The sequence below is a fragment of the Drosophila rhopaloa genome, unplaced genomic scaffold (genome assembly GCF_018152115.1).
Source record: "Drosophila rhopaloa isolate 14029-0021.01 unplaced genomic scaffold, ASM1815211v1 contig_154, whole genome shotgun sequence".
In the NCBI taxonomy this organism is placed as follows: Eukaryota; Metazoa; Arthropoda; class Insecta; order Diptera; family Drosophilidae; genus Drosophila; species Drosophila rhopaloa.
Genome location: NW_025335033.1, coordinates 598,826 through 622,631, shown reverse-complemented (window position 1 = coordinate 622,631; position 23,806 = coordinate 598,826). Strand labels below are relative to the sequence as shown.

The 23,806-nt window shown below is 46.7% G+C and overlaps 2 protein-coding genes across 2 annotated transcripts; both read left to right on the top strand.

Moving 5' to 3' along the window:
• The first annotated feature begins 15,515 nt into the window (after positions 1 to 15,515).
• LOC123037198 (basic salivary proline-rich protein 3-like) lies at positions 15,516 to 16,577 on the top strand. The gene has a single exon (XM_044456821.1). The coding sequence runs from the start codon at positions 15,516 to 15,518 to the stop codon at positions 16,575 to 16,577; it is 1,062 nt and encodes a 353-aa protein (XP_044312756.1).
• Positions 16,578 to 21,425: 4,848 nt separating this feature from the next.
• LOC123037197 lies at positions 21,426 to 22,035 on the top strand. The gene is made up of 2 exons (XM_044456820.1): positions 21,426 to 21,798; positions 21,869 to 22,035. Exons 1-2 carry the CDS (start codon positions 21,426 to 21,428, stop codon positions 22,033 to 22,035), a joined length of 540 nt encoding a protein of 179 aa, XP_044312755.1.
• Positions 22,036 to 23,806: the final 1,771 nt, after the last annotated feature.

The following is a 23,806-nucleotide window of genomic DNA, read 5'->3' as shown; positions in this document are numbered from 1 at the left end:
ACAAAGCGGCGCGTTTTTGAAAAATTCTGCAGTTATTCTGTCTTCACCAGGAGCTTTGTTTAGTATTAGTGTTATAACAGCGCTTTCTATTTCTGCAAGGCTGAAAGGGGAGTCCATATGATCTGAGGAAAGCAGAGGCTTAGCATAGCTGATTTGTTTCATTTTGAATTTGGGAGAGTAGGCTACTAAAATAGTTTGCCAAATCTGTTGAACTTACTTTTATGGGTTTTTCTGTTTGTTCCCGTTTAATCATTAGGTTATTGCAACCTGCTGTCAGTCCGAAATCGTACACCTTTTTAAAATCTGCTTGCCAGTTATTGCAGTTAATGTATACTGGGAGTATATGTACTTTTTCGTCTTTCGTGTTTATTTCGATGACTTCTGCGTTTTCCTTGCTCGTAAAGGTAATGTGTCCTTCGTTCACCAGCTGCTTTCGGATTCCGTAAACACTTCCTCCGCTGGCCCGTCCACGGGCTGCTACTCTCACTGCTGGTATCCAATGCAGCAAATGATCAGGAAAGTAATTTGCAAAACTCGTTTCGTCGTTGGTCAGAAAAGTTTCAAATAGTAGAAAAATGTCGAATTGTGTAACAAAATTAAAGAATTGTTTAAATAATGTTTTATTTGCTAAGCCACCTATATTGTACGAAACAATTTTAACATTAAGGGACGGTACTACATTAGGGACATTTAGTTTTTTGAATTTAGTTTGCTCAATATAACTTCGTAGTCGAGGGCTATTTTAAATGAGGTACCATATATGTACTCCAGGACATTTTGTGCTAACTCTACTCCTTTTATGAGCTTGCCGTCTTTATTCCAGTAGAACCATTTACCTTCAATAACCATGCGATCGTTTCTAATAGTGACCTTAAAGTTTTTGTGGCTTTCCAGAATGTCCCGGAGGAGGCTTTGCATCACGCGTTTTTGAAGTCTCCTTTCGATGTTCAGATCCTGTTCGATTGAGACTCGCGTTCCTTTCAGGTTTTTGGTGTGCTTAAGGATGACCTGTACTGCGGTTAGTTCAACCAGAACAGCCATTTTTCCGTCGGCGGCGTGTAGCTTCTTTACCGAGTCTATCTCCATACGGTCCTTTATCAACAATTTCCTCTTAATTGGGTCAGATACAGCATTAAATGGATTTTTTTCGGATTGTAGACCTCGGATGATTATGTTTTTTCGTTTATTTGCGTCTTCTAGTTGTAGAAGTCTTGCTTGTTTGTTTTTGTTGTCGCTTTTGATTTTGTTAATCTCTGCCTGCAGTATTTTGTTTTCCTCTGCTAGCGAGTCGACCTTTGTTGAGAGACATTCTACATTTTGCTGTGTGGTATCCATTTTTGTGGCATTTTGTTAATTCGAATTAACTTCCGATTTTGTAGCTAGTTCTTTGAGTCGAACATACCCTCCAGCATGGATTTCAGATCTTTAAGATCTACCAGATTGCCTGTGTTTGTTGGTGTGCGATTATTTTGCGGGGGAGTGTCTATCGACTCCGTTTTGAGACGCTAGCAGGTGTCGCATTGAATGTCCCGGCCTGACCGGTACCCTGAGGCTTAGTAGGGGTCCTGGCGAGTCCTAACATTTTTATTTAGTTTTGTGCAGAGATTTAACAGTATGCCTAAAACGATGCTTTTATATTTTTTCTAAACTTTTCTAAACGCCACCTATTGGCTAAAGCTGGGACCGTAGATTAGACTAAGCTATTATTCTGGTGGGCGTTCGATAAGCAAGAGGTTTGGATCCGACTCACTGTGATTGCTTTTCAGCTGTTGTGTTCCGTCACTAGTTTTGTTTGCGCCTAATCATTGCCGGTCTTCTGAGTGGTTTTTTATTTTGGTTTTCCTCCTTTATCGTCGGTTTTCACCATCAAAAATGGTCCGTTTGAGTGAAAAGCCGCGTTTCCAAGTCGGTTTGGGAGGGGCGATACCAAGTGATTTTAGCGAGATCCGGAGGTCTTTGGCGAGAGATTTGACGGTGCCAATGTCTCCCCTTCCAAGTGACAGTGTTTAGGTACGTCCAGCAGGGCTTCGGCGGACCAGGAGTTTTGTATTTTGAAAAGATTCAGGAGCCACTTTTTGCACGTCCGTACTGCGTATCTTCTTCTCTAATATATCAGTAGATTAATCTCATGCTGAAATTAAGTTGCAAAGTTTATTGGATAATACAGCGTCGAGTATATTGAAGCTTCAATGAGATGTAAATAAATCAATCACGGATGAATCTACTGAAAACCTAACGTTAATTGAAAGCACGGGCCATAGTAAATACAATCAAAGATTTTCAAGTTACGATTCAGAGGTCAAGACCCTATTTGTCACATCATACGTACCTCTCCAACTAATTTCAAAAATTGGAAGAATCTGCGGCCTTCATTAACACGTTACTGCAGCCAGTTCGTTTTCAGTTCAAAAAAGAGACAACTGAACTGCCAATCGAAGAGGAGAAATACTTTAGGAAAAAAATTCATCAACTCAAGCCGATAGAATTTTTGATTTATGATATAAAGATAATTGTTGAGCATAGTTTACAACTGACTATGATAGACGGAAAAGTATGCAACGCTTTAAGTGAGTCATCCTCTTCAAAATGTTTTATATGTAGAGCAAATCCAAAAGAGATGAATAACTTGGATAAATGTTTAAAGAAAGAAAAGAAACAAAGAATATTTCGAAAATACGTTTCTTCTACATCTTTCATACAATTCCAAAAGCATAAAATTCAAGCGGCGTTTTGGGAAAAAATGGGAATAATAGTGGACAAGCCCAGAGATGGAGGTCCAAACGATGGAAATGTGGATAGAAAATTTTTCTCGAATCCAGAATTGGCTTCTGAAATTACAGGGCTTAATGAAAACCTCATCCATCGTTGTGCAATTATACACCAAGCTATTGCCTCGAGGTACAAAATAAATTTGGACAAATTTAATGAATATGCCATCGATACAGCTAAGGAATTGATAAAGGAGTATCAATGGTACTATTTGCCAGTTACAGTCCATAAGGTGTAAGTTCTGTTAGATCTGTGTTCAACTTAGTAGAAAAAACATTATACATTTTGTTTATGGTTGTGCAAATATCAATTTAATAAATTGGTTTCGGATGGTTTAATTTATGATATTTTGATATGATAATATTTTAGAAGGTGTATAGTTTGGTGTATGGATGGGGGAAGAGTTTCAAAAGTATAAGATTTAACTGAAATATAATAAAACACAAAATAGTTGATTTTTCCTATGACAGCTATATGATTTAGATATCCGATTTGAATAAAATTTGATAAGCAGTAGCTTAAAATAACTACACCGAAATTATAGTCTGGGAGTTTAGATAACATATCTTTAAAAATAAAAAAAAAATTTTATTTATAACCGATCGTTCCATTAGGGTTGTCGAAAATTTTTAAAATATATGATAATATTTAAAATATCACATAAAAATGTCGATATATTTTATATTTTTTGTGTTAAATGAAAAATTTACCGCCCACAATAAAAAGACAATAAGTTTCTTTTTAAAAACAATAGTATTTTATTATATGTATTTTATGACAAGTATGCAGGGTTTAGGGATTTTAATAACACCCTTTGCGTTATGTGTGCGTCAGTCATCCTGCTTCTTGAGTCGCACACAACACATTTGATGGCGGACGCCGTTTTTTATATCCATATAGTTTGATTTTAGACTCAATTTTTTATTTCGCGCCTGAATTCTTTTAGTCGATGTCGCTTTGGAATTCAGAGGGACCAAAGACAAAAATATCAAAAAATATCAAAAAAAAATATCGGAATACCGATATTTGGGCAAATAAAAAATCACGATATAAATATATAATTTTTAGGAAAAAATATCGATATATTGATATTTTGATATATTATCAACAACCCTAGTTCCTATAGCAGCTATATCATACAGACGTATGATACCATCGGTTAACTCTTCAGCCAATCCAGACCATAGATCTCATTCCATCAAATCCCGTAGCTGCTGAAATTGCCGGAATCGGAGGATCATAAGCAAACACATCGAAGCATGCCGCAAAGCTCACAATCAGTTCGTGTGGGAAGCCAGAGTTTTATATAAACATTGATACGACATTTATTCTCAATTCTCTTACCATTCATTTACCTAAGCATTTTATATAATTGTCAATATTTGCAGGATCTTTTTTGTTTGTAGGCGGCCTTTGATGTATGTTTAAATTTTTTGAGTTTTTCCGGCTCGAGGTCAACAATTGAAAAATGTTTTAAATAAAAGTTTTCAAATTTTATTTGTTCTTTCCAATATATTACGGCAACCTTGGCAAAATTTACACGTCTGCACCGTCGGACGTGGAGATTAATCCTGCAGACGTGTAAAATTATATGCCGAAGACGGTTGCCAAGTGCAACCGAAATATATTGAAAGAACAAAAAATAAAATAAAACTTTTATTTAAAACATTTTTCAATTGTTGACCTCGAGCCGGAAAAACTCCAAAAATTTAAGTTTGCAGGATCTGGAACTGGTAGACCCTAGCTATTTGCAATCTCACAGAATAGATCTTCTACTAGGAGTAGATGTGATCCCACAACTCATTCTTCCGGAAATTAGAAATGGTTTAAAGGATCAACCTCTTCACAAGTTGTTTACCTTATCTCTAGAAACTTCCCAATTCCCAAATATTTGGAAGGAATCATTTGTTATTCCTCTAAACGGTTCCAAGTGCAAGCTGATTATCGGGCCAATCCGATATACGCGACTTACACGTTAAGTGACAGCTCTTTGGATAGAATAACTCTTGTAAACGATCTTGGCGTTCTCTTAACTAACCCTAAACTAAAATTTTCTAATCGCATTTCGTCCACGGTTAATAAAGCCAGAGGAGTGCTTGGATTTATTAAAAGGTGGTCAAAAGAATTCGATGATCCTTATTTGACTAAAACTTTATTTATTTCGCTAGTCCGTCCGATTCTGGAGCATGGGTCTCCCGTCTGGAGTTCACAATACGGAATACATATTGGTTGTATTGGATCTGTACAAAAAAACTTCCTTATTTTTGCTTTACGGCGCCTAAACTGGGATGCAAATCTTAACTTACCTTCTTATTCTAGTAGACTGTTGATTAATTTACCCTCCCTAGCCAACCGTAGAACGATGCTTGATACTATCTTTATTTATAACCTTATACATGGTGATATTGACTGCCCCGACTTGATAAGTCGGCTAAACTCTTCTGTGCCAAGTAGATTAACTAGAAATTATATTCCCCTAATTTTAAATCTTTGTAGATCTAACTATGCCTTGCATGAGCCTTTCAGAGTATTATGTTCTGACTATAATAGAGTTTTTCCTGTAATCTTAAATCTTGATTCTCTGCCGCTCCTAAAACGATTAATATTTGCTTTATTGGCACAAGATTGATCTAACAATTACTTTTTTCCCCTAATTACTAATTTTTCCACTAATTACCTAGACGAGGCTAGGAAACCCTACTACACGTACCAGCTCAAGAGTAGCAAGGGCTTGCAAGTAGTGCTAAAGGGCATAGAGCCCGATGAGATAAAAGAGGCACTGAAAGAAAAAGGATTTTTCCCCAAAAATATTATTAATATTATCAACAAAAATAAAAAGCCGCAACCACTCTTTTAGGTCGAACTGGAGCCTGAAAGCAGAGCCTTGAAGAAAAAAATACCGATCTAAAACTGCAATCCTGTTGCATAGAAGGATTACTGTTGAAAAACCGCATAAGCGGAATGGCCCGCTGCAATGCACAAACTGCCAAGAGTATGGACACACCAGAAACAACTGCGGGCTTCGTTCAGTCTGCGTAGCTTGTGGCTTTCACAAATCCGAACCTTGCCCTGCAAGCAAAGAAGACCCAAAGACAAAGAAATGCGCTAACTGTGGAGATAACCATACCGCAAACTACCGAGGCTGCCCGGTCTATAAAGAGCTGAAGAGTCAGATTCAACAAGCTAAACAAGCGCGCTCCCAGAATGCACGAAATGCGTACGTGCAATCCCAAACCACACCTAATGTTTTCTTTGCGAAAGCAGCCAGATCTTCATTTGGGCCCCTCAACACAAATGGGGGAGTTTCATACGCCAGTGCCCTAAAATCAGGACTTGCCAATCAGACGGGGTTCCCACAAGCTCAATGCTCTGAGCAAAATATAATAACACCTCAGCAAGCAATAGGACAAATACCAAACAGCATGGAAACCATGATGCTGACTTTACAACAGGGTATGATGGAATTTATGTCCTTCATGAAAACAACAATGACAAACCTTATGCAAAATCAAAACATTTTAATAAATTTGCTCACATCCCAACAATCTAAATAATCGATGTCTTGTCTTCGAATATCCATGTGGAATGCCAATGGCGTTTCACGGCACAAACTTAAAATAACTCAATTCCTCAATGAAAATCAAATAGATGTAATGCTGCTGGCAGAAACGCATCTCACAAGTAAATACAACTTCCAAATAAGAGGTTATACTTCATACACGGTAAGGCTCACGGAGGAACTGGAATCCTAATCAGGGAACGCATTAAGCACCACTTTCACCAGAGGTTTGCAACAAATTATTTGCAGGCTACATCTATAAAACTACAAGCAGGCAACAGCAGTATCACTATAGCCGCTCTCTATTGCCCACCGCGTTTTACAATAACTGAAGAGCAATTCTTGGACTTCTACAATTCACTCGGAGATCGCTTTATAGCAGGAGGAGACTACAACGCCAAGCACACGCACTGGGGATTAATACTCGTGACGCCCAAAGGAAGACAACTGTATAAAGCAATCATAAATTTGAGCAACAAACTAGACTATGTCTCCCCTAGCAGCCCCACATATTGGCCAGCTGACCCCAGAAAACTCCCGGACTTAATTGACTTCGCTGTGACCAAGAACATCCCAAGAAATTTAGTCAGCGCCAAATCGCTATCGGACTTATCATCGGACCACTCGCCTGTTTTAATAACTCTCCTTCAAAGCCCGAAAGTAATCGAGCACCCCTTCAGGCTGACCTCGACTAGAACTAACTGGCTAAAGTACAAAAAGTACGTAAGTTCCCACATTGAACTAACACCACAGTTAAACATAGAGAACGACATCGACTTCTGTGCTGATGCCCTGGAGTCAGTACTCGTGGCAGCAGCCAAAATCTCAACACCAGAAGAGACAATCGTGCGTAGCAACCAATACAAAACTAATCTGCAAATCGAACAACTGGTTCGGGAAAAACGACGTCTACGACGCGTTTGGCAATCCTGCAGATCGCCCCATTCGAAGCAACTCTATAATGATGCCACCCGCAGACTCACCAAAACCCTCAAGCAAGAAGAGGAGCTTGCGCAGCGCCGGTACATCGAGAAACTGTCGCCGACCAGTACAAAGCATCCTTTGTGGAGAGCTCACCCAAATTTAAGCTCTCCGATAGAATCAGTCACTCCGATTAGAAACTTCTCGGGTACTTGGGCCCGCAGTGACGAAGTCAGAGCCGAAACATTTGCTTTACACCTACGAAATGTATTTTAGCCGAACGCCGCCACAAACTCTCTTCATCTACCGCCGCTTAGCTCTGAAATTGCAATTAACCCGATTTTGTTTCAAGCACCTGAAATTGCTAACGTCATTAGGAAGCAAATAAAACCGAAAAAGGCTATAGGGGGCGACCTAATAACCCCAAAAATGAACTTCCAAACTGCGCAGTGGGTGTTATATGCAAGCTATTGAACGGGATCACAAAACTTGGCTACTACCCCAAAAAATGGAAAAAGTCCGTGGTTATAATGATACCGAAGCCTGGCAAGGACCACACAATTCCCTCATCGTACAGGCCAATAAGCTTACTATCGTGCCTGTCCAAATTACTGGAAAAATGCCTGCCCATGCGCATTACACCATATTTAAGAGAACAAAACTTAATCCCGACACATCAATTCGGGTTTCGTGAAAGCCACGGAACCATCGAGCAAATCAACCGGATAACTTCAGAAATTCGTACAGCCTTCGAACATCGGGAATATTGTAGTGCGATATTTTTCGACGTCTCTCAGGCATTCGACCGAGTGTGGCTTGAAGGCCTTATGCATAAAATCATAACATTACTGCCAGAAAACACTCATAAGTTTCTTAAGTCTTACCTCTACCACAGAGTCTTTGAGGTTAGATGCAATACAACGACATCCAACGAGTATAACATTGAAGCCGCAGTCCCACAAGGTAGCGCCCTGGGCCCTACCCTGTTTGTCCTATACACAGCAGACATCCCTACGAACGAGAGGCTGACTACGTCCACATTTGCTGACGACACCGCAATCCTGAGCCGCTCGAGATGCCCAACTAGAGCAACAGCTCAACTGGCTGATCATTTGGTGGTAGTTGAAAAGTGGCTATCAGACTGGCGAATCAAAATTAATGAACATATAACGTTTACCCTTAACAGACAATCGTGCCCGCCGCTAACTTTGAATAGTACGCAGATTCCCCAAGCCAGCGATGTAACATATCTCGGCGTCCACCTCGACAGACGCCTAACCTGGCGGAGGCACATTGAATGCAAGAAAGTACATCTCAGACTTAATGCTAGCAGCCTACACTGGATTATAAATTCTCGATCACCCCTGAGTCTGGACTTTAAAGTTCTTCTCTACAACTCCACCCTCAAGCCCATTTGGACCTACGGCTCCCAGCTCTGGGGGAACGCGAGCAACAGCAACGTTGACATCATACAGCGCTCAAAATCAAAAATCCTGCGAACAATCACTGGGGCACCATGGTATGTTCGGAACGAAAACATCCACAGGGATCTGGGCATACCACCTGTCAAAGATGAAATAGCAAAGCAGAAAGCTGCCTACCATAACAAGCTTACACTGCACCCAAATAATCTCGCAAGGAACCTAAGACGGGTTTCGAACAGAACTCGTCTGCATCGTAACGATCTACCAGCCCAGCAATAAATATTAGGGCCCGTTAGTCTAAATTCAGTCTACATGACTGTAAGTTAAGTTATATTCTTAAGATTTTATATACTTATTGTTAGTCTCATACAGAGAAGATTCAATAAATAAAGCATATATTTACAAAAAAAAAAAAAAAAAAAAAAAGCGCTCAAGAACTCTTGAAGAATTTGCACACTTCGGCATTTATTCTCAAGTTTTCTTCCTTCCGACGTCACAGCACTTCTTACAAGTTATCCACGTGTTCTTTTCATTACAATAGTGTCATCTTGATACGCAAACGCTTATGGTAACATTACCGGGCTTATTACCTGATCACGAGCCCTTTGGAACGTGGCCGACGGTAAGTGTAACCCGAATGGCATAACCTTCTATTGGAATATGCCGGGTATTGTAATACAGCATTTACTATTTTCTTCTAGGGGGCTTTTGCCAATATCCGTCTTTCAGATCCAGACTGCTTATGTATCTTGTTTCTCTCAGTTGGTCCAAAATATACTTGAACCACGGCATTGAAGTCTGCCATAGTCTGCATTGGCCCGTCTTCCCTTTAACCATTACAATGGGAGAGCTGTAAGGACTTCTTGAATGCTCTATAGATCTCATTTGTAGAAGCTTGTCTACCTTCGCGTGATCTCCTCTTGAACTTTGCGGTTCTTAGGGTAGTATCTCTGATTGATTGGTTTGTCGTCTCTCATGGTGATTTGGTTCCCGTCCACGCCAAATGTTCCTGTCAGCTGCTGAAAATCCGCTTATTAACTCAAAAACCTAATATATTTTGTTGGCCGATAATTCCGAAATTTTTTTATTCTTTCTATTTTTTCTTTCATTCCTCCCTGTTTGTAATTTTTTCTCACTTGGTGAGGTTAAATTTGTATTTTTTTTCACTTTTCTCTTCTCTTATTTTCCCTCACTCTTTTCTTTTTAACGATTCATTTCCTTATTTCTGGGTTAAGGGCACTTTTAAGCAGGAGTTTTTGGGCAAAATAACACTTGTTAAACTTTGCACATTCTTTTAACCAATTTTGGCTGCGATTGCCTCCCCGATCTCTTCCGCGACGTCCGCGTAGATACTGGTGCCTTCTCAGTAAAACCACTCCACTGAGAGTTTCTGTACGTTCTGCTGCTAGAGAGTTACGTGTTCCGCCTTTTCGGATGTCGTAACCGACTTTTTCCTTGCCGAGACCCCTAAGACTCGGCCGAAAAGAATAAATGCTTTTTCGCTTCGGGGTTTTTTTTCCTAGCTGCCTCTTCCTCGAAATTTCTCCCGAACTTCGCTTATATACCAGCTAGGCTCACGTCTTCACTTGATCAGTTGGAGGTTCGAATGGATAAGAACGTTGAAGCCGCTCGCCAATGGCACTAAGCCCCTTAACAGCCGAAAAGAAAACCGCTCTCAACGAAAGTCGCCCTGTTGAGCTATTGGCTTTCTCTTACCCCCACAAATAAGTTATGAGGAGTCATAAACTCCCCACAAATCCCGATGCAGGAGATCGGCCTAGCAACAGCGGAGGAGGCGAGAAAGCCGGAGAAATGAAGGGCATCCAGGTCAAACGGGAAACATTCGGACCTTGGACCCTCATATGGCAAGGGCAACGAGGTCATACGGTGAATTGGCGGACTTCGGAACCGCCCAAAGAGGACACACCGTGAATTAACGGTACCTCAGTGGACCTTGGACCCGAGGGAAATAACGGCACCTACAGAGCCTAAAAAAAGGACGGCGCAAGCGCAGCTCGGGACACTTCGAGTGCGAGAATCAGAGCGAGTGCGTGAACGCGGAATCGAGATCGTAAAGTCGAGACGCCGAACGACGACAAGTCTACAAGGCTGAGGCTACAACGCTGAGATCCAACGGGGCTAGGTCGTGGTAAAGTCAAACTTAGGGAGTCTTTGCGCGGTGTCAGGCGATAAAGGTGGCTAGGCGATAAGGGAGAACTTTGTTCTACCTGCTAGGCGATACACCTTCCCGACAAAGTCCAGGCTGAACTCCGGAAGCCAGGCAATAAAGGTGGCTAGGCGATAAGGCGTAACTTCGGTTTACCTGCTAAGCGATATACCTTGCCGGCCCTGGTAGGGAAGCTCGCATAACATCCAGGGTTTTTGGTGGAGCCGTCCCGATCTCAGTCACCCGGAGCAGCAAGCCGAAGCAGCGCAGTAGCAGGCCAGGAGCGACACAGCGGTAAGCCAAGAGCGACGCAGCAGCACGCCAGGAGCACAGCAGCAGCGAGCCATGAGCAACGCAGCAGAAGACAGCGACAACGGGCAGCGGATTAATAGCAATAAGGCTATATCTTAGAGAAACAATAAACCAGCACCAACCTAATCATTTCTGGCGTTATCCTTTGGTCACGGGCGGTCACTCAATATAAATTTGGTGGAACGAACTTACAACCTCTCTGAGCTAGCCGCACGTTTGCGTAGCGAGCAGAAAAAAAAGAATCAGGTCGTTACATCTAGCGCCCAAGAGTGATTGTCCTGACCAAGGAAACAAAAGTTCCGAGATGGTGAAGTCCTGGATTTATAATCTCAGGAAGGAGGACTTCGACGAGGTGAGTCAAGTTCTGGGAATAGAACTGGAGGGCTCGATTCGATGAGGAAGACTCTGGGAGACTTCGTCGACCAGACGGCAGAGGAGCCGGACATCGCCGATTTGGTAACGGGCCTGAAATTCCGGAAAATGCCCACGCCAAAATTCAATTTCACAATCGCAAGCCACGCAAGCCGGCAGCGGGAGAGTAGCCGGGAAAGAAAGGAGAGTTCCAGGACGCACACGCAGGACTACGCGAAGGTGGCCAAGCAGGTCCGGGAGTGGAATTTCCGCTACGACGGAAACGACAAGCCTCTGGAATTTTTGGAGCAAGAAGAGTGGTCAGTCGTGACTTACGGTCTCGACATAAACCAGATCCCACGAGCAATGCCGGAGCTGCTCCAAGGCAGAGCCTTGAAGTGGTTCATCGCCAACAATCGGCACTGGGAGACCTGGGGAGACTTTATATACAGCTTCCAAAATTACTTTCTTCCCTGAGGATACATGGCGAAGCTGGCGGACCAGGTCAGACAGAGGAAGCAAGCCTACGGGGAAAGCTTCAAAGATTTCATGGTGGACATGTAGACCCTGATGCGGCCACTGAATATGTCGACCAAAGAAACGCTGGAGAGAATAAAAGAGAACAGCACGCCGGCACTCCGAATGTTCGTTCGCCCATACGAATGTCGAAATTTGGAGACCCTGATGGCGCTGGCAGACGAGTTTGAGGAGCTCGACCAGCAGCGGGAGAAGTTCGAGCTGGAAAACAATCCCCGTAAGCAGCAAGGGCAGTACCAAGGCCAAGAACAGACCAGGGTGCGGTGTGCAGGCGGTGCCTGGAGGACCCGGACGCACAACAACGAAATACGCCGCGCGGCCACGAATCAGCAAACAATCGCGGCGGATACGTAGCAAATCCTACCCAGGCCTGCCGCAGATGCGGGGGTCCAGACCACTGGGCGAAGGAATGCCGAAACCAACGGCTTAAGTTCTGCTGGCGATGCGGAAAAATAGGAGCTCGGACGGTTCAGTGCTGTTCCGGGTCGGGAAACGCCCAGCGACCCCAGCGTCCGAGGGGCGGACAGGGATCGCAAGGTGCTGCCTCTCGAAATTAATGGGCGACCTACTAATAGGTGAAAGTAAAATTAAGGCCACGGTGGATACCGGCGCCACGGCGAGCTTCATCAGCGAAGAGCTGGCGGACAGCCTGCAGGCAAGTACGGATGGCAGACGGTCGCTGCGGGGAAATAAAATCACAGCTGGAGACCAAAATTGGACTGGGCACGAAAACTGTGTCAATGGAGCTGCTGATTTTACCAGGACTGATAGACGATCTGGTGTTGGGATGGAATCTCCTCACCAGAATCGGGGCAAGGGATAGACGAGGAGGACGCTGGAAGAGAAACTGTTTGTGGCAATAGTTGAAACACCCAAAAGATTTGCGGAAAAGGATGTGGAGGGATTTCTAAAAGCCGAGTTGGACGAACTGGAAGGCATAAAGGGAACATCCAACGTGGCCATACATAGGATCACCATGAAGGACGACCAACCAGTCAAACAGCTAAAAATCCAAAAATGCAGGGTGAGATAAATGCCAAGGTAGGCGAGCTGCTGGAAAAAGGATGTATCGACGGGGGGGGGTTTTCCCACCCCCCCCTAATTTATTGGGGGAAAGAAGACTGGAAAGTGGAGGCTGTGTGTGGATTTCCGGCAAATAAACGCGAGGTCCGTAAAGGACGCATACCCGATGCCGATGATAAATTAGATCCTGGACCAGCTGCGGGAGGCGAAGTACATCAGCAGTCTCGACCTAAAGGACGGTTACTGGCAGATCCCCTTGGAGGCAGACAGCAGGCAGTACACGGCGTTTACTGTACCAGGGAAGGGCCTGTTCCAATGGAAGGTGATGCCATTTGGCCTACACTCCGCGTCGGCAACATTCCAGCGATGCCGCACGCTTTCGCGTATCAGGACGACATTATCGTCATCGGACGAACGCTCGAAGAGCACATGGAAAACCTGAAGGAAGTGTTTAGGAGACTACGGGCTGCCTTCAGGGTGGCAGTAAATGCGGAAAAATGCACGTTTTTTAGAAAAGAACTGTAATACTTGGGGCATCGCAGACCAACAGACCAAGGCATAGGAACAGACCCAGAAAAAGTGTCGGCAATTGCCTTAATAAAACCCCCGGCCAACGTTAAGGAGTTACGACAATATTTGGGAGATTTTGCAACGTTGGTGCATCCGTTGAATCGCCTGCTCCGGAAAAGCACAAAATGGGAATGGACAGAGGATCATCAACAGGCGTTTGAAGCTGTCAAGGCCAGGCTAATCGCAGACCCAATCTTAGCATGCCCAGATTTCACAAAGACGTTTGTGCTGCAGACCGACGCCAGCGATTACGGGCTCGGTGCTATTCTCACACAGAATTCCGACCAAGGCGAGAGGGTGATCTCGTATTCCAGTAGGTCCCTGAATGGTTCGGAAAGAAATTTCTCAGCGACTGAGAAGGAATGCCTGGCAATTATGTGGGCCATACGCAAGTTAAGGCCATACTTGGAGGGCTACCATTTCAAAGTGATCACGGATCATATGGCACTGAAGTGGTTGAATAGCATCGAGAGCCCAACCGGAAGAATCGCACGGTGGGCGCTGGAACTGCAGCAATATGACTTTGAGATCGCGTACAGAAAGGGCCAGCTGAATATAGTAGCAGACGCACTATCACGACAGCCACTGCCAGAAACGTGTCGACGGGTAAAAACACAGGAACAGCACAAGGAAACCGGCGAGTGTAACTGGATAGGGGATATGCGGACCAAGATTTCCCAAAATCCCCAAAAATATCCAGACTACATGACAGAAGCCGACCAGCTATATCGCCACATACCACATACACAGAACAGGCAACAAGGATGTAATCATGGAAGCTGTGCGTGCCAACGGGGTCCAGGCGGCGGGTAATGTCGGAGAACCACAACTCACCGACAGCTGGCCACATGGGCAGTCGGAAGACAATTGCCAGAGTCGCAGCAAGATACCATTGGCCGGGAATGCACCGCGACATAAGGAAATATGTGCAAAACTGCGAGAGCTGCCTACGATATAAGCCAAGCCAACTACAGGCGGCCGGGAAAATGCTGACCCAAGTACCGGAAGAGCCGTGGGCCACTGTGTGCGCAGATTTCGTCGGAGCACTGCCCCGCTCCAAACACGGGAATTCTATGCTACTAGTGCTGGTAGATAGGTTCAGGGCACCGACGGAAACTCTGGAAAAGGCGATCCGCGAGCGGATCCTCGCAAGATACGGCGTACCCAAGGTGCTGATTACAGACAATGGCGTTCAGTTCACCAGCAGGGCGTTTAAAAAATTCCTGGGTGAATTAGGCGTCCGACACCAGTTTACGGCCCCATACACGCCCCAGGAAAACCCGACGGAGAGAGCCAAAAGGACGGTGAAAACGATGATCGCCCAGTTCACCGGGGCAGACCAAAGGACTTGGGACGAAAAGTGTCCGGAACTGCAGTTGGCCGTGAATACGAGCGTGGCTGAATCCACGGGATATTCGCCCGCCTTTATTACGCAAGGAAGAGAGCCTAGGTTACCCAGCGCACTGTACGACGAAGGAACAATCGGCACAGGAAGGCAAACGCAATGCAATTGCAAATTGCGGCATGAAAATACTGGCAAAGAAAAAACCGCCCACGTTAGCCAATTAAAACAATAATTCATTGGTGGCCAAATCCGAGGATCAAAGTCGGACTTAGCGGGGGCCCACTGTGAATCCAAAGAGAGGGAGAGGACGATACACAGTATCGAACTCACACAGATGCAATAGGAGCGGGAGAGGGAGGGTCTTAGGATGCGGATACCGTTACCGGGTAACGCACACCAAAGAGAGGACCCGTCGGAGCCCGTAGCAAGGGAAAGTCCAAAGGCCGCCGCGGATAACGGAAACAGGAAAATAGGAAACCGAGGTTTCGTCAGCGTGCGAGCGCCACAAGACGGGCCTATTTGAATCAGGACGCCAAGATGTACAGAAGCAGCAGCAGCAACAGTAAGGCCGTGAGGGGAGAGGGGCGGGGAGGCAGCACTGGGAAACAGCCAGCGGCGAGATGGAGGCGGACTCAGGTTCCGCACTCCAGCTGCTGGCGTCCCCCTGGTGTCGCGGTCCCCGTCGCCGAACCCCGAGGACGAGGAGCGGATCACCGACGTAGAACTGTAGGAGGAGGAGGAGGCCGGCGTCCGGTCGGCAGGGCAGGAGGCCGAGGTGCCCACGATCGACCTGGTCTCAGAAGAGGAGGAGGACACCGGGACGGAGACGGTGAGTCCGGAGGTTTCCTCAGACGAGGAGGACGAGCCACGTCGGGCGGCGAAGGCCCGGATGGCATTCCAGAGAATACGGAGGGCCGCAGCCGGATTCGGGCGGATCCGCTTGGGCGACGCAGCGCCATCGGGCCGCCCGGAGGAGGCGAAGCGGATATTCGCAACCCGGGCGGAGGTCACGGGCAGTCGCCGCAGCCAGAGAGTGGCAAAAGCGGCTGGATGAGGCTGAGGCCGAAGAGGCCGCGGGGAGCACCACCGCCATCACCATCGCCACCGCCACCGCCGTCGCCGCCCCGGGCAGCAACACCGCCACCACCGTCGCTGCCCCGGGCAGCAACACCGCCACCCCGGGCAGCAACACCGCCACCACCGTCACCGCCGCAGGCACCTCGGCACGGAGCAGGAACACCGCCGCCTCCACCGCTGCCGTGGGTGCTCACGCCATCGCCGCGGCCAACAAAACGGCTCGGCGTAGACCCGGAGGGTCTGGAGAAGGGACCCTGGGTGTGGCCGCCGCCAGGGGAGCCGTCATGCCCGGAGCCTCGGTGCCCTCCAGCAAGGCCGCGTATGAGTCGCCAGCAGTCGGCGGACAGCAGCCGCAGGGAGGAGGTGGCCGAGGGAGGGTGGCCGCCGAGGGTGGCATCCGAGGCTGGCAGGCAGGTGCAGAGGGCTCGGAGCAGTCGCTGGGCCAAGTTAATAGTGGTGGATGGCGTCCGCTACCGCATCCGGGTGGCAAGCGGGGTAGTAAGGGTCTTGAGGGCCCAATAAAAGGCCTTTAAGGGTTTTAACACACAAATTGATTTGTTTATTTACATTTTGGAGTAATGGGTTGCCGGACATAGGCAATAGGGACGGGGGCGCCGAGATAGGCGGTCGATCGATAGTTGCGATCGATGGGTTAACAAAAATTGGTTATTTCTATGTTTAAAAATTCAAATGGCAACTTAAGACAACGAAAAGGCAACGACGATGGCAACACTGGAACCCACAATCGATAAACGCGATCGTGGTGAGATTCCAGGGAGTTGCCGGACCGAGGGAAAACGGAATGGTGAATTTTAGTTTGGGGAAATGTCTGGGCGGGAAAATTCGAATTCCACGCAGGGAACTGTCTGGGGAACTGGGAACTGTCTGGGAACTGGGAACTGTCTGGGGAACAGGGAAACAGTCTGGGGAAATAATCTTTCAAGGAGCTGCATTGAAAAGTCTTTTAGTGAAACAGTCGCGGGAAAGTTCAAGTCTTTCAAGGAGCTGTACGAGTAAAGTCTTTTAGGAGAACAGTCTGGGGTAAAATTAAGTCTTTCGGGGAACTGTCTGGGGAACACCTAACACGCAAGTCAGGCGGGGAATTCGAGTAGTCTAAACATCAAGGGCGGGGAAAGTCACCACTTTCATTACGTTTCCGAAGGAAGGGGGAAATGTGAGGAGTCATAAACTCCCCACAAATTCCGATGCAGGAGATCGGCCTAGCAACAGCGGAGGAGGCGAGAAAGCCGGAGAAATGAAGGTCATTCAGGTCAAACGGGAAACATTCGGACCTTGGACCCTCATATGGCAAGGGCAACGAGGTCATACACACCGTGAACTAACGGAACCTCGATGGACCTTGGACCCGCGCCCGGCAAGGGCAACGAGGTCATACGGTAAATTGGCGGACTTCGGACCCGCCCAAAGAGGACACACCGTGAATTAACGGTATCTCAGTGGACCTTGGACCCGAGGGAAATAACGGCACCTACAGAGCCTATAAAAAGGACGGCGCAAGCGCAGCTCTGGACAGTACGAGTGCGAGAATCAGAGCGAGTGCGTGAACGCGGAATAAGTAAACATCGAAACCGAAGTGCCCAAGGATCAAGATCGCAAAGTCAAGACGCCAAACGACGACAAGTCTACAAGGCTGAGGCTACAACGCTGAGATCCAACGGTGCTAGGTCGTGGTAAAGTCAAACTTAGGGAGTCCTTGCGCGGTGTCAGGCGATAAAGGTGGCTAGGCGATAAGGGAGAACTTTGTTCTACCTGCTAGGCTATACACCTTGCCGACGAAGTCCAGGCTGAACTCCGGAAGCCAGGCGATAAAGGTGGCTAGGCGATAAGGCGTAACTTCGGTTCACCTGCTGGGCGATACACCTTGCCGGCCCCGGTAGGGAATCTCGCATAACATCCAGGGTTTTTGTTGGAGCCGTCCCGATCTCAGTCACCTGGAGCAGCAGGCCAGGAACGACGCAGTAGCAGGCCAGGAGCGACGCAGCAGCGACAATGGGTTGCAGACTAATAGCAATAAGGCTATATTTTAGAGAAACAATAAACCAGCACCAACCTAATCATTTCTGGCGTTATCCTTTGGTCACGGGCGGTCACTCAATATAAATTTGGTGGAACGAACTCACAACCTCTCTGAGCTAGCAGCACGTTTACGTAGCGAGCAGAAATTAAAGAAACAGGTCGTTACACAACCATCTGTCACCATTAGTCCCAGGCCGAGGGACAATTCGGCGAATAAAGATCCTACTAAAAACATCCTTACATTCTGTGCGTTCTCACTAGACAATCGGGTTGTCACGTTTATATAAATTTGGTGGGACGAGCAGCACACATCTTCTGAGCTGCGCATCTTCGTGCGGCTGCACGATACTCGTAGCGAGCAGACCGTAAAAATCAGTTCGTTACATCTGGCGCCCAAAACGTGATTGTCCGGTCGGTGAGAATCAACATCTAAACAAGAATGGGGAAAGGATGGATATATCTCCTCCAGAAAGAGGATTTCGCAAAAATATTGCCTCCTATTTTAGGCATCACTTTGGAGGGTAGGGCGGATGACATGAGGAAAGCCCTCTCAGAATACCTAACAAGGAAACAGAATGACCCTGGAGTAGCAGATATCTGGGCTGAGTTGGAAGAGAAGTACGACAATAAGCCAGGCCCAACTGTCAAATTACTGAACCCTGACGCCGAGGAGCTCATAGCAAGTCTTGGAGTGGGCAGCATGAAGGAAGCGGGCAGGAGTTGAAACACAAGCCAAGAGAGAAAATCAGGGCAGCAAAGACCTAGCACACCAGATTACGCCAAAATCGCACAGCAAGTGAGAGAATGGTCGTTCAAATTCGATGGCACAGAGAAGCCACTGGAATTCCTAGAACAGGTAGAGTGGTCCGCAAACACGTACGGTCTGAACCTGAACATGATCCGCCGTGCAATGCCAGAGCTATTGCAAGGCAAAGCACTGAAATGGTTTCTTTCAAACAATAAACATTGGAGAACATGGGGAGAGTTCAGCGAAAGTTTCCAGAAATACTTTCTGCCGAAAGGGTTCTTCTCGAAGTTGGCAGACAAGGTGAAACAGCGGAAACAGGGTTTCAGGGAACCGTTCAAAGATTACATGGTGGACATGCAGGCCACTCGGGTACTCCCCAAAAGAGACCCTAGAAATAATCAAGGACAACTGCACACCAGACCTGAGAATTTCATTAAGAACATACAAGGTGGATGATCTGGACACATTAATGATCCTGGCTGACGAGTACGAAGAGCTGGACAAAAAGCGATAAGAATTCGTCCACGAACACAAGTTTCCACGAAATGGGCAGCGATCCCAGTCGCAGAGAGGCGCACAGGACGCAAGGTGCCTCCTCTCCAAACTAACCGGCAATTTGATCGAGGAAGAGCAGCAGTTATCCGCGTCCGGCCACAATTGACACGGGAGCCACGTCAAGCTTCATTAACGAGGAGCTAGCGGATAGACTGGCTGACAAGGGAAGGATCACAAGGACAAGACGGCATGTTAGGTTGGCAGACGGCAGATGCGGCAGAATAAGCTCACAGCTCGAGATCACGGTGAAATTTGGAAGCAAGCAATTGGAGATGAATCTGCTAATACTTCCAGGAGTAGTGGATGAACTAGTGCTGGGATGGAATTTCCTCACGGGAGTCGGGGCGGAAATAAAATGTGCCGGGCATGAATTGCGAATACCTACAAGAAAACGGTACAATGGATGTCTGGAAGAAAGGCTGTCGGTGGCTATAGATTCACACTTAAGTGATGAAGAGGACATTGAGAAATTCCTCGACATGTCAGGAACATCTACAGTGGCCGAGCACCAAATCATCACGAAAGACGACAAGCCAATCAAACAGAGGTATTATCCTAAGAACCCAAAAGTCCAAGGAGAGATCAACGCAAAAGTGGACGAGCTGTTACAAATGGGCTTTATAGAACATTCTAGAAGTCCATACAGCTCGCCCATCGTAATGGTGAAAAAGAAGATGGGCAAGTGGAGGCTATGCGTTGATTTCAGACAAATAAACGCGAAGTCCAAAAAGATGCCTACCCGATGCCGCGGATCAATTATATCCTGGACCAACTCAGAGAGGCAAAATACATAAGCAGTCTAGACTTAAAAGACGGATATTGGCAAGTCCCTTTGGAGGTAAATAGTAGGCAATATACGGCGTTTACAGTACCCGGCAAAGGTTTGTTCCAATGGAAAGTAATGCCTTTGGGACTACATTCAGCATCGGCCACGTTCCAAAGGGCTATAGATCAGGTAATCGGCCCGGAGATGTCACCATACGCGTTTGCATACCAAGATGACATCATTGTGATGTCACGTAAAGAACACGTGAAACAACACGTGGAGAACCTAAAGAAAGTGTTTAAGCTCCTAGAGGAAGTCAACTAAAGAATAAACGCCGATAAATGCAAAAGGTCATTTCATACTCAAGCCGGACCCTGAACGGCGCGGAGAAAATTATTCCACAACAGAAAAGGAGTGCTTGGCAATCGTGTGTGCAATCAGAAAGCTGAAACCTTATTTGGAGGGCTACCATTTTAAAGTGGTTACAGACCACATGGCTTTAAAGTGGTTAAACAGTATAGAAAGCCCTTCTGGAAGGATAGCAAGATGAGCCCTGGAGTTACAGCAGTACGACTTCGAGATAGCGTACAGGAAAGGACAGCTGAATGTGGTGGCAGATGCCCTATCTCGACAACCATTGCCGGAGACTATTAGGGGCATGAAAGACACATCGGCAAAACCGACCAATAGCTGCTGCTGGATCAGGAGTATGTGCGAGAAAATAAAAGCCCAACCACAAAAATATCCAGATGGAAGGCGAGTCACTCTATAGGCACATTCCCCAAAGAGCGGGCAATGAAGATGTCGTGGCTTGGAAACTGTGCGTTCCGCAAGGTCTAAGACAGCCGTACTAGAAGAAAACTATGACTCCCCATCCGCTGGTCAGCCCGGTACTACTGCCCAGGAATGCACAGAGACGCCAGGACCCATGTACGCAAGTGTGAAGTTTGCCTGAAGTACAAGCCCAATCAGATGCAGGCTGCAGGGAAAATGCTCACTCAGGTACCAGAAGAACCATGGGCAACAGTATGTACGGATTTCGTCGAGCCATTGCCGAGATAGGCACGGAAATCAGATGATACTTGTGTTAATCGATCGGTTTTCCAAATGGACGGAAATTGTGCCGCTACGAACAGCAACAGCGGAGACCCTACAGAGGGCGTTCAGAGAACGCATAATATCAAGGTTCGGGGCTCCAAAGATAGTGAAAACCGACAACGAAGTACAGTTCACCAGTCGATCCTTCAAAAGATTTCTTAGCGAAATGGGAATAAAGCAGCAATTCACGGCGCCCTACACACCGCAGGAAAACCCAACAGAACGGGCTAACCGTAAAATAAAGACGATGATAGCTCAATTCGCAGGAAAGGATCAAAGAACTTGGGACGAGAACTGGCCAGAGATTATGCTAGCAGTGAACTCAAGCATATCTGAATTAACTGGATACTCCCCAGCATTTTTCACACAAGGCCGGGAACCCCGTTTGCCAAACGCATTATATGACAGAGAAACTTCAGGCTCTGTGAGAAACACAGAGACTCCAGACGAGAAGGCCGCTAAGTTTAAAGAAATCTTCGAAATCGTACGTCGAAATATGGAAAAAGCATCCCATGAGGAGGAGGCAGTGGACACCAGAGGTGGGTGGCATAGTGTGGGCCAAAGAACACCACCTATCCAAAGCAGCCGAGGGATTTGCTGCCAAACTAGCCCCGAGGTACGATGTCCCTTACCAGGTTATGGATTTCGTCTCTCCGGTGATCTGCAAAATACGGCACACACATTCAAAGAAAGAGCGGACGGTTCACGTTGGCGAGCTTAAGCAGGAACAATCAGAAACGGCAAAAGAGCAGACGGAGGACACATCGGAGAACTAGGACAAGGATTTCACTTTGATCCAGACTACGAGGCAACAGGATTAGGCGTCAGGCCGAAGCGAGAGTCATCCATACGCCACGCGAAAAGGACAGTCACAAGGATAAGACACAAGGACATGAATGAAAAAGGATGCTAGGGACCCCGACTACGAGGCAGACGGATTCCGCGTCGGGTATAAATCCGAGTCATCCATCGAAACGCCGCGTAGATAAGGTGATAAGGTGACCCCAACAAGACAATCGGATTCAGCGTCGGGCATACGCCCGAGTCATCCGCCTATACGCCGGATGTAATAGGTTTATACAGCAACTGCAAATCCGTAGCGTCGTTAGACTCTATACGGACTAAAGCAGTTTGAATCTACTGGCTGCCGAAGAAAGAGGAGAGATGGCACAGCAGAGCTGGCACAGGGAACACAGAAACACGGGCACAGCAAACATAACAAACGCGCACAATACAATCAACTAAATAACACCGTTCACGACATCGAGGCCCCACGGCCAAAGGCGACTGGAGGGCGAAAGGCTAAAAGAGAGAGTAAAAAGTGAGAAGGGTGAAAGTGGAGAAAGAAAAAAACTTACCATTGAAAATTTCTTGTCATGTCGCTCATCTAAAGGGATGGGGGCGCTTCGATTAATAAGCGGTCGATTGGCACAGGACGATAGTGTCGACCGATGGGCACAGAACACTGGAGATGTCGGCACAGGAAGGGTCACTCTAAAAAAATATCGGCACCACCGGATGGCAACGCTGCGCTAATTCTAATCATCGAGATCGGCTGGAAAACCGATCGGGAAAGCGGTAGTGTGACCAAACAACGGAGGAAAGGAGATGCTTAGAACGCGAAGCATAAGGGGGAAACATCTTGGGCGGGACATTCAAGCGGGAAGGAGAACACGAGACGTCTATGGGGAAACATTTTGGGCGGGAAAAGAAATAAAGGATCGGTGCTGTGGAACTCAGGTACGAGCTGCAAGCGTCGACGGAACCATTTTTAGGAGCAGGAGGACTCGAATGATTTACAAGGAAGACAGCCGGAGCAAAGAAAATCAAGTCCATTAGGGAAACATCTTGTGGCAGGAACTACATAGAACGAGAAGGAGAGACGTCGAGGGAAGGAGAACCAACATCAGCGATCAGGAACAGCAGATCTAGAGAGAACTCCAAAATAACAGCCGGAGAGGAGGTGCAAGTCTCATTTCGTTCCCGAAGAAAGGGGAGAATGTAAGGAGTTAAATAACTCCTCACAAATAAAAGAGAGTTTGGTGCTTCTACAGCTGGAGAGAGTTTGGAGAATACAGCTGGAGAGAGTTTAGAGAGAAACGAGGAGAGAGTTTGGAGAGAAACGAGAAGAGAGTTTTGAGAATACGGCTGGAGAGAGTTTGCAGAGAACGAGGAGAGAGAGAGTTTGGAGAGAAGGAGTAACGGTAGAAGGCGGCGAACTTCGGAACCTAGTTTAGTGCCGTGCGCAAAGACGAAAAAGGAGAAGCCGAGAATTAACGGGATACGCCGGCCTATATAAGCAGGCCGAGCGCGGGAAGCGGGATCAGTCGACCACAAGGAGTCAATCCAACGAGATCAGTAGACAAGAAGCAAATCAGTGAATAACACAAGCCAAGTTAACATCAGGAGGAAGTAAGTCCAGACGCTTTGTTCTAATTCTTGTCGCGATTTGAGCTTAGCATATTGCTCGGCGAGTCCGACAGAGTTAAATAAAAAGAGTGCTTCGACAAAGAACCGTGGGCTCGGAAGGGAAGTTGTTCAGAACCA

What these genes read in the sequence shown, in the direction of transcription:
- LOC123037198 (XM_044456821.1), top strand. Translation starts at nt 15,516, where the DNA reads ATGTACAGAAGCAGCAGCAGCAACAGTAAGGCCGTGAGGGGAGAGGGG.
- LOC123037197 (XM_044456820.1), top strand. Translation starts at nt 21,426, where the DNA reads ATGGGAATAAAGCAGCAATTCACGGCGCCCTACACACCGCAGGAAAAC. An exon ending in GGAGGCAGTGGACACCAGAG is followed by an intron (nt 21,799 to 21,868) that starts GTGGGTGGCATA and finishes CTGCCAAACTAG; the next exon opens with CCCCGAGGTACGATGTCCCT.